Raw genomic sequence first — 11393 nt, forward strand, 5'->3', positions numbered from 1 at the left:
CCATCAACTGCATGCTCAACTCATCATTCAGTCCTTCCAGAAACTTCTCCTTCTTAGCTGCATCCGTAGCAACATCATCTGGGGGCATAACATGCTAATTTACTAAAGTCCTCCACATACTGGCCAACTATTCGTCCTCCTTGGCGCAAGTTGCGAAACTCTCACTTCTTCATGGCCATAGCTCCTGCTGAAACATGGGCAGTACGAAAAGCCTACTGAAACTAGTCCCAAGTGACAGTATCGACGGGAAAAGTGGCTGTGAAATTCTCCCACCATGATGCTGCGGGTCCTTCAAGCTGATGTGCGGCAAACTTCACCTTCTCCGCATCTGTGCATCCTGATGTGGTCAACTCTCTAGCGGTCTTGCGGAGCCAATCATCTGCTACTATCGGCTCGATGCTATTGGAAAACACCGGCGGATTCAGCCTAAGAAAACAGGCTAAGTGATCAACAGGTGGTGGTGGTGGTGGTGGGTTGTTGTTGTTGTTCCCCTGATTCTGATTCTGGACTAGCAACTGCATCAATGTGTTCTGCTGCTGGATCAACTAGGTGAGCTCCGGTGGAAAGGTAAATCCGGGGTCACGTCTCGGAGGCATCTGAGGGTTTAGAAAAGATGAGAATTTAGAATAGAGGGGGTCTAAAGAGAAAACACTACCCATATGCACATGAGGCAAAAGCAAACAATTCACTTCATTCAATCAAACAAGGGCATACAATCGATCTCACTATCGCAAAAGTGCTCGGACTACTGTGTTTACATGGTGGACTACTACTACTGATGAGGTGGTCTACTAGAAATATTCTTCGGTTGCAGACTCCATGATATCTGCTCCGGCTTCATCAACATAGTCATCATCGCTGTCATCTGGGTCTGAGTCGGTGTCACCGATGATGATGTAGTCTTCCGGGCGAATCTCCTTGGGTTCTTCGTCTTCATCTACTAATGTAGGGCCTCCCATAAGTATCCCGATCTTCTTGATCAGATCGTCATTCTTCTCCACCAATACTTCAATTTCCTCTTCATAATATTCACGTGTAGCCTTAAGTTCTTCCTCTAGTTCCTTGATTCTTGTCCTTGCCTTCTTCAGGTCTATCATGTCGGTGCACATCTGGTTCTCCTGTCGTCGAATGTGCTGGTTTAATTCCTGGATAAAAGCTGCAACTGATCTATCCTTCCTGGTGCTGATCATCTCCCAGTGTTCATCTCGGCGCCCACAAATCTGGTAGATAGTATCCTTGAGATCATTGCGGTAGACTTCTCCAATGCGTCACATGGCGATGTGAGCTGCCATGCTCTTTCCTAGACTCCAACTTGGTGCATCAAAAGAAAACTCTATCCGCTCAGTGACTGGCATGAACGTCCTTCCTGGAACTTGAACTTGAATCATCCAGCGCTCTTCTTCAGGCAAAGTGGCATTGTAGGTTCCGGTGAAGCTTGGTACTCCTATGTTCAGGTATCTAGTCTCTTCCTTCAAGTGACGTCCAAAGGGTGTATTGTCATCCGGTTGCGTGAACTTGTTCCTTGCATCCGCCATCCTAAAGAGTAGAAAAGATGAGAGGTCAGAAGAGAAGAGAGTGAATAGTGATCTAGGTCTTTAGCTTAGTGGTCGTGTCCTACAGCCAGCGTGTGCTCTGATACCATCTCTGTAGCGACCACACCTCAAACGGTCTGATCTCTGTGCTCAGGTGTCATCCCTGGATCAGTAATGCTGACACCACACAGTACTCGGAGGATTTATAACAGAGTAGCAATCACACACTTATTACAATGAATATGGCTTAAGGCCATCTAATAACGATAACAGCGGAAGGCTTGGAAGATAAGTGAGTCCATCAACTCCAACGGCATCACTGAGTATAGAACCACGACCTAAAACTCCTTAATCGTCGTCTAAAAAGTCTACAACATTAACGTTGCAGCCCGAAACGGGTCAGCACATGGAATATGCTGGCAAGGTAACACATAGAGAGTAATGGAATGAAACAGCTATACTATATGCATATTTGGCTGGTGGAAAGCTCTATGGTTATAGTTTTGCGTAAAGCCAATTTTTCCCTACTGCAAAGGAATAAATTTTATTTAACTATCATGGTAGTTGTTAAACATTGAGAATGGTTGACAGCATTCTCAATCCCAATTAAGCATCATCATTAAACAAAACCCAACAAAATTAATTTTTAGAGTAACATGTTGAGATTCACATGATAATCCAAGTACTAGATACTCAAGCTGTCCATAACCGGGGACACGGCTAACCATGATTAGTTTATACACTCTGCAGAGGTTTGTGCACTTTTCCCCACAAGACTCGATCGCCTCCGTTTGGTTTCTCTCACTACATGGTGTTTGAGAAGATGGATGACCGAGACATAGTCTTTCAAAAGCGCTAGCACCTTACGATGGATAGACCGTTACACCTACTTTCCCCTACATCTGCTAGTCTACCCTGTAAGAGTTCGCACGACTTAATCAACTATGCTAGAGCCCATAATAGCTTGTGGCTGCACACGGAAGTTTCTAGTATGAAAAATCTCATGATCCCTTTGGGCCTGGGTAGCGGTCCATAAAGAAAAACAGGCAATCCTGGAATACCCAGGTACCTCACTCCACCTAGATGTGTGTTTAAGTTGCCACCTTAGATAAACCATTAATTAACAAACTCACATCTGTCATGGATATCACTCACCCAATCCATGTCTACTAGCATAGCATGGCATAATAGGCAACGTAGAAGTAACTCCCAAAGGTTTGATAATATTACAGGTAATAGGTACTACCTCAACTACTTCCCATCCCACAATTTAATTAGATCCTCGTCGGTGTCAAAACCGGCGGATCTCGGTTAGGGGGTCCCGAACTGTGCGTCTAGGCCAAATGGTAATATGAGGCAAGGGACACGAAGTTTTACCCAGGTTTGGGCCCTCTTGATGGAGGTAAAACCCTACGTCCTTCTTGATTAATATTGATGATATGGGTAGTACAAGAGTAGATCTACCACGAGATCGGAGAGGCTAAACCCTAGAAGCTAGCCTATGGTATGCTTGTTGTTCTATATGTTGTCCTACGGACTAAAACCCTCCGGTTTATATAGACACCGGAGAGGGTTAGGGTTACATAAAGTCGGTTACAATGGTAGGAGATCTACATATCCGTATCGCCAAGCTTGCCTTCCACGCCAAGGAAAGTCCCTTCCGGACACGGGACGAAGTCTTCAATCTTCTATCTTCACAGTCCAGGAGTCCGGCTGAAGGTATAGTCCGGCCATCCGGACACCCCCTAATCCAGGACTCCCTCAGTAGCCCCTGAACCAGGCTTCAATGACGATGAGTCCGGCGCGCAGATTGTCTTCGGCATTGCAAGGCGGGTTCCTCCTCCAAGTACTTCATAGAAGATTTTGAACACAAAGATAGTGTCCGGCTCTGCAAAATAAGTTTCCACATATTGCCATAGAGAGAATAATATTTACACAAATCTAATCTGCTGACGTATTCCGTAGTGTGACGCACCACGACCAAGCCTTTATTCGAATCGTTTTATTATCCCACCTCAGCGCATCATGCGAGGCGGTTTCCTTGGCACGTCTTGTCGAAGCAGAGATCGTGTCCCCTTATTCCGGGATTCTCATCAATACGGGCGTGGGTAACCCAACCGCGCCATTGATTACGGCGCTTGGGGATAAGCGAGTTTTACCAGGCTGGTGGGGACACGTAGTTGCGTCCACCCATATAAGGGGATAAGGATCCACCTTTTTACCTACGCCTTCTTCCTCCTTTGCCCATCCATTCTTGCGCACTCGAGCTCCAGCGCCCAAATCCACACTCCCCACCTCAACCTCCTCCAGCCATGTCCAGAGCGGGAGGCAAGTGGATGGTCTCCTTCGTCACGGAGGGACACATCAAAAAACTGAGGAAGGCCGGATACTTATCCAACGACATCGCGTACCGGCTTCCCGAAGAGGGGCAACTCCTCCCCACCCCAAGGCCCCATGAGAGGGTAGTGTTCCTTTCCCACTTCCTCCGCGGACTGGGCTTTCCTATCCACCCATTCGTCCGGGGACTCATGTTCTACTACGGCCTGGATTTCCATGATCTGGCCCTGAACTTCATCCTCAACATCTCGGTGTTTATCGTCGTGTGCGAGGCTTTCCTCTGCATCCGCCCCCATTTTGGCCTATGGTTCAAGACTTTCAGTGTCAAGCCGAAGGTGGTGCGCGGCAACCAGGCGGAGTGCGGAGGCGCCATGGTGGGCAAGATGCCCAACGTCTTATGGCTCGAGGTCTCCTTTGTGGAGACCCTGAAGGGGTGGCAATCGGGGTGGTTTTACATCACCGAGCCGCGCGACCCTAAGTGGATCGCAGCCCCCGAGTTCCGGTCCGGACCCCCAACGCGGCTCACGTCCTGGAAAGTGACGGGCCTGTCGTGGGGTAGCAAAGGAGAGGTGACTGGACTGCAAACATGCATCGAAACCCTGGTGGACAAGCAGCTTAGGCTTGTCAACATAGTCCAGGTTATGCTCATCCGCCGGATCCTCCCGTGTCAACAACGGGCCTTCAATCTGTGGGAGTTCAACCTGGAGCAGCACCGAACTCTGAGCAGGCTCTTCGACACGACGTATGAAGATGTTTGGAAGGTGCTTTTCAAGGGCGCCGAGGCTCCCGCATCTGCTACCGAGGATCGCGGATTCAGCGCGCAGCGTCATGCTAGCGCGGTAAGTTGTTTGTACCTTTTACAGGGTATTTGTTTTTCATAGTTTAACTCTATGCGGGATCTAAGCTCCCTTACCTTTGACAGGTTTGGCAGGCGAAGTTCGGACAGATCGACTGTCCGGCTCCTTTGCCCGAAGACCCAGCCGATGCCCGCTTGGCAAAGCTGCTGGTTCCGGCACCCTATGTGGTGCCGGAGAAGAAGGCCACGAAGAAAGCCACGGGGACTCAAAAAAGTGCCCGGCGCCAGGAGGTGCCGAGTTCATCATTCGACGGCTCCAAGGCGCACTCCTCCCGTGAGGACGAGGAGGAGGAAGAAGAGACCTCTCCCCCTCTAGCGGGGGGAGACAAGAAAAGGAAGGCCGCCCTCACTGGGGAGGCTGGAGGGTCCAAGAAGGGGAAAACCCTTCCTCTGGACTACTCCACCAACGCCGACGACGGCGGAGAGGAGTGGCCGCTCAGGGCCAAGCCCCTGGCGAAATCGTAAGTATCCGGATACCAGAGTAATTCATAGTATTCCTTTATTGCACATCTTTCCCTTATGTCGAATATGTTTATGCAGCCCGCCCAAAGACCGGCTCGACGCGTCGTCGAGCGGTTCACTAGACTCGTCAGATGTGAATTCGCTTCCGACGGCTTCCTCCCCCCGCCCTACGGACGACGCCGAAGTGTTGTCCCAATGGGTTCCAAGCCAGGAGGAGGTGGTCCTGGAGGCGCCGCAAGGCAACCTCCCGGACTCCAGGAGTAAAGGGGATAAAACCCCCCAGGGCTCCAAGTCAGGCCATAGGCCGGACACCGCTCTGGAACCTTCAAAGGTTCCTGAGTCCGGCGGGCGACCTCCTTCCAAGAGGAGCAAGCCCACCGTGCCAGTGACCCCCGTCCAACGGGAGGCGTCGGACAATCTGTTGGAGGTGCTCAAAGGCGCCTCCATCGACGAGGAGCACCGCACCATTATGAGTGCGGTGGTCCAGAAGGTTCAGTCCGCCAAAAGCAGACTGACTGAAGCTTGTACTAGCCTTTTAATAGGCTTTGAGGTAAGTAAAGAATGTGTAAATAATATTACCGCATAGACAGTAGCCCCTGATGCTCTGTTTGGCGTTCGGGAAGAAAAGCCGAATAGAGGATCAAATAAAATTCGCAGGAGTCTAACAAAAAGGAGTCAATATGCGTATGCAGGCTTCTCTACTAGCGTCCACCGTACTGACTGCGGAAGTGGACATGCTAAAGCAGAACCTTGAGCAGTCCGAGCAAGAGCTCGGGCGTGCCAAGAAGCAGCTCGAGGACAAGGAAGGTAAGAAATACCTTGTTTAAATATATATATAAAAGTGCAATTGCAAAAAATGACAGGATTATCGTGGCTATTGTAGGGGCCACGTCTGAGGTGGCGACCCTTAAGCAAGCGCTGGTCGAGGCCGAGAAGAGGGCGGCCACGGAGTGCACCGAGAGGGAGAAGTATGAGGCCTAGGTTGGCAAGGTGCAGCAAGAGCTCCATGCTCTCATGAAAAAACATGAGAGTTTGGAGCTTAACTCAAAGACGCGAGCGTCCGAGCTCGCGGTGGCTATTGAAAATGCCAAGTCTGCCAAGGCCGAATCCCAGAAGACCCTCCAGGAGTTGGATGCGGTGAAAAAGATAGCGGCGGGTAAGGCATTCTTTATGCAAAGCAAACACATAAGCATGAGTTACTTGTTACTTACCCGAATCCGGAGCTCTCCAGGAGCATTCGTAGATCTTCCCCGTAGCATGTCCGATGCCGCCGCATTCTATCGAGCCGAGGAAGGCAGCTCGACAGAGAAGGTGTTCTGGTCTCAGTATGCTGAGGCCGGACACCCCGTGCCCCTGAGCGACCAGCTGAAGCAACTGGTCGAGCTCCACAAGGCGGCCGAACAGGCCATGAAGGGCCTCATAGTTCGGCTGTGGCCTGGAGAGGCTCTGCCTGGGAGCTATTTCGGGCTGGTGCGGCGGCTGGTGGGGGCCTGTCCAAGGCTCGAAGTCATCCAGCTCTCCGTCTGCATTGAAGGTGCCCGTAGGGCCCTTTCCCGTGCCAAGGTGCACTGGGGCAAGCTGGATGCTGAGAAGCTTGTGAAGGACGGGCCACCGCCGGGGAAAGAGCATCGCAAGCCCGAGAATCATTATACAGATGTTCTGAAGGGTGCCCGCCTTGTGGCGGATGAATGTTCGAGGGATGTAGTTTTTGAGTAAAACTCGCTCGTTTTGTCCTGTGCGCTGAAAACGTGTTCATATGCGCTAAGCAATGCTATTGGAATTTAAAATATTACCTTCTGTGCGGCTGTTTATCAATTCTGAGAGATGGCGAGTCGTCGGCTTCTACCCCCGTGCTGCTAGTGCTGGGGTGTTCGGGGATAAACCTGAGCGCTCTTTTTCCCATGTTTGGGTCCTTCGAGGGAGGCGCTCAGCACAACGAACAAGGCAATCGGACTATAATGCGTGAACACTCTCACTTAGCCATAGAATTCTATAATTTTAGGTTTCGGTGAAGCCCCCGGTATTCGGAAGACCGAGTTCGGGGCGCTATCCACGCGTTGGCCGGACAGAGCCGACTCCTCGCTCTAAGTGGCATAAGTCTTTACGGACTCGAAAAACCTCTCGAACAGCGACTGGCTCTCGCTTCAATATGACAGTCAGTTTTAGCTTTCTCTACTGAGGTGCTCGACCTAGCTCAACTGGGGCACAATCGCAGTAGTTCTCCTAGTGCTACCTTAGCCGATATAGCGGAATGTAAGGCACCAAAACATAGGATCCGGGCAAACCCAACTATTGACCCAAGACATGATTCGGAGCCGATGCATATAATGCTATAAGTTCGGGGTGCCGCACTTGTTAAAGTGTTCGGACTTCTCACACCATATTGAGGGGTACTAAAGCCCCTGGCGTATTTTGGCCGTACCAAAGTGTACGGGTGCAACATGTCGTTAAGGAACATATATTTATAAAAAAAGTAATGCAAAGAGAGACAAAAGCTATGCATTGTTTATTAAAAAGGGCTGCGATCAAAGCAGAACGATACAAATAATGCGATAAGCAAAAGGTTGGACTATTTAACATGTCCGTTCCAGGGGCAGGCTGCGGAATGGTATGCAAAACAGGTGTACTGCTCATGATAGAAACCACCTGGGAGTTCCGTGATGCGACATGGCTTGTCGCTTCCCTGGTTCTTGCATCGTTTGTGCGGCAATTGAACTGCCGAACAGGCCTTTCGAAGAGTGGAGTCTTGAAAGTAAGATAAAATTAAAAAATCGGCAGCCCCTGGTGCGGTTTAAGCCATGTTTCGGGCGTGCCGTGATGGTGCCCCTCCCCCTGTACCCATGGTATTTCTAAAGCGTAGTTATGTACGCGAAGTACTGGTGTCGCATTTTTGCAAGGGCTGGGGTTGGGGCCGCATTGCTACGCCTGCTCGGAACGTGCCAGGCGGTCTTGTTGTAGGTTACTTCGGGTGCGCTTGACGGTGTCCGGACGTTTAATGGCCGGACTGGAGAACTGCCTGGAGAGGCTGCTTTGTACTTCCACTGCAAGGGCCGCCGTGTGCTCCTCCGTTCAGAGAGAGCGTTCGGTGTTTCCATTCACCGTAATTACTCCTTGAGGGCCTGTCATCTTGAGCTTAAGGTATGCGTAGTGCGGTACCGCATTGAACTTGGCGAATGCGGTTCGCCCGAGCAGTGCGTGATAACCACTGTGGAATGGGACTATGTCGAAGATTAACTTCTCGCTTCGGAAATTATCCAGAGATCCGAAGACCACTTCAAGTGTGACTGAGCCTGTAGAGTTGGCCTCTACACCTGGTATTATGCCTTTAAAGGTCGTTTTGGTGGGCTTAATCCTCGAGGGATCTATGCCCATTTTCCGCACTGTATCCTGGTAAAGTAGGTTCAGGCTGCTGCCGCTGTCCATAAGGACTCTAGTGAGATGAAATCCGTCAATGATTGCGTCTAGAACCAATGCAGCGAATCCGCCATGACGGGTGCTAGTGGGATGGTCCCTTCGATCAAAGGTGATCGGGCAGGAGGACCATGGGTTGAACTTTGGGGCGACTGGCTCTACCGCGTATACGTCCCTTAACGCGCGCTTCCGCTCCCTCTTGGGGATGTGGGTTGCGTATATCATGTTCACTGTCCGCACTTGTGGGGGAAAACCCTTCTGTCCACTGTTGTTCAGCGACCGGGGCTCTTCGTCGTCATCGCTTGCCTGCCTGCTTGAACACCCAACAATCCCTTCTGTCCTCGTGTCTTTATTTTTGGCATTTAACTTGCCTGCCTGCTTGAACACCCAACAATCCCTGTTGGTGTGATTGGCCGGCTTTTCGGGGGTGCCATGTATCTGGCACAAGCGGTCTAGTATTCGATCCAAACTGGATGGGCCACTAGGATTTCTTTTGAATGGCTTTTTCCGCTGACCGGATTTATAGCCTCTGAATCCGGCATTAACTGCCGTATCCTCAGCATTGTCGCCGTTAGTGCGGCGCTTCTGCTTGTTGTGATGCGACCTGCCACTACTGTCCCTGGTATCTGAATTACCAGGGTTCTTGGTCATATTGTTGCTACGAGCAAGCCAGCTGTCTTCTCCCGCGCAAAAGCGGGTCATGAGTGTCGTGAGTGCTGCCATAGATTTCGGCTTTTCCTGTCCAAGGTGTCGGGCAAGCCACTCGTCATGGATATTGTGCTTGAAGGCTGCTAGGGCCTCTGCATCCGGACAGTTGACTATTTGATTTTTCTTTCTTAGGAACCGTGTCCAGAATTGCTTGGCCGATTCCTCTGGCTATTGAATTACGCTCTGGATAACCTTGAGGAGCTTGATTTCATCAACCATCTGTTAGAGAAACCACAGCGGGCATTGATCCTCCGCTTCTCGCCCACCCTCCGTGTTGCCAACATTGGTGGATGCAACCTCTCGGACGTCAACTTCCATGAGCTCCACCTTCACTTCCCCTTGCTTAAGCAACTCGGTCTTGTAAATGTCATGATCTCGGAGAGCTCGCTGCATAGCCTGATTGCCGGGTGCCCAGCTCTCGAGTGCTTGATGATTGACATGTGCTCTGGCTTCCGCCGCATCCGAATAAACTCCCCAACTATTAGATGCATGGCTGTGAGAGAATATGGGATACCGATAGAGTCACTGCTGCTTGAACAAATCGTCATTGAGAAAGCTCCTTGTCTTGTGAGGCTGCTCTTTGAGAGGGGCAATATTCTGCAGGTAACCGTACTCGCAGCTCCTAAACTGGAGACTTTAGGCTTCATTAGTGATAAGTGCAGGTCAGGTGAATTGTCCAGACTCATGATTGGCTCCACTATTATTCAGGTATGTCCTATGGCTTCTCAGTTGCATTTCTATGCGCAGAAAAATTGCCTATCACCTGACCTGTGCACTGGCCTAATATTGTGGCTTTCATACTTGATAAAGGGATTGTGTGTTGATAACCTGATAACAGTGGTACAAACTGTCAAGATTTTGGCTCTTGATATGCACAATCTTAGTTTGGATACTGTTATTGAATTGATGAGATGCTTTCCGTGCTTGGAGAAGTTGAGCATTCAGGTGATGTTTCTTCATTGATAGTTCAGCAACCTTTTTGATCTACTTTTGGTCTGAACTTGTTGATTTGGTTATTTGTGTATGTTATTTCAGTCATTTCAATCAAGACCGGGGAATTTGTGGCGTCGTAAACACCGGAATCTGTTAAAATGTTTTGACATGAGTCTGAAGACGTTAGTGTTACAACTATATCGGGGGAAGAAGTCGCAAATTAACTTTCTTACATTCTTTGTATTGAATGCGAAAGTGCTAGAGTCAGTGACACTTGGCATCACAACCAGGAATAACAATGAGAAGTTCTTGGTAAAACAACGCAGGAAGCTTGAGCTAGAGAACAGGGTTTCCAGAGATGCTCAGTTTCATTTTAGAACTGGTAGTTGTGTCCGCAGTTCTTATGATATCAAGCATATCGGTGATTTGGATTTAACTGATCCATTTGCACATATGTAGCTACTTGTTCTTGCCGGTTGGCCTATTTCATTTTGTGTGTTGTCAAACCTGAGTGGTTAGCGTGTTTGTAGTACCTTTTGAGTTTGTATCATCTGGTACCTTAGTAGAATTCGAGAGACTATTGTTTATGATACTTTTGTCAGACGGGCCACATGTTTGCAACCCTGTGCTAGTTTACATTAACTCCGGTGTTGGTGTTATTTCACATTATGTTTTATGGCATTGTTCTCCGAGTCTCTTTCTTGTTGCCTGTCAACACTGAATACTTGCCTGATTTCCCTGAATAGTGCTGTTGAAGTTATCGTTTGATCAATAGTGAATCACTGAACTCTATGCTGAATGTAAATCTTACCATTAAAGTTCAACTCTGCTGATTGTTGTAATGATTTTGAATACCATTATCTGAGTAATACTTGGCACATATTTTCGAACTCATTATATGCTCGAGATGAGAAATCTGAAGACTTGCTGCTAAATTGGAACTTTGTTTAAAAACTGAAACAATATGTTGTAGATAGATTACTGTTAGCAGCAGGATTTGGATGATTCTGAAACACTCTCAATAGCCGCTGCAGATCATGATTTGTTGTATCCTTCAGAAGATACTCAAATGGTTCCATGCAATGTACCTTTGTCATGTATACTATCTGCACCTGATTTGATCTGAGCCATGACAGAAACAGCAGGCTCGAGAC

The 11393-nt window shown here is 49.1% G+C and overlaps 1 protein-coding gene across 1 annotated transcript; it reads left to right on the plus strand.

The window, feature by feature from the left end:
* Nucleotides 1-9486: 9486 nt before the first annotated feature.
* LOC123101233 (uncharacterized) lies at nt 9487-10881 on the plus strand (the record flags this gene model as incomplete). The annotated part of the gene is made up of 2 exons (XM_044522777.1): nt 9487-10251; nt 10342-10881. Coding segments are annotated over 2 exons (1122 nt in total), but the record flags the coding sequence as incomplete, so codon positions are not given.
* Nucleotides 10882-11393: the final 512 nt, after the last annotated feature.

Source organism: Triticum aestivum, chromosome 5A (genome assembly GCF_018294505.1).
Source record: "Triticum aestivum cultivar Chinese Spring chromosome 5A, IWGSC CS RefSeq v2.1, whole genome shotgun sequence".
Classification (NCBI taxonomy): Eukaryota; Viridiplantae; Streptophyta; class Magnoliopsida; order Poales; family Poaceae; genus Triticum; species Triticum aestivum.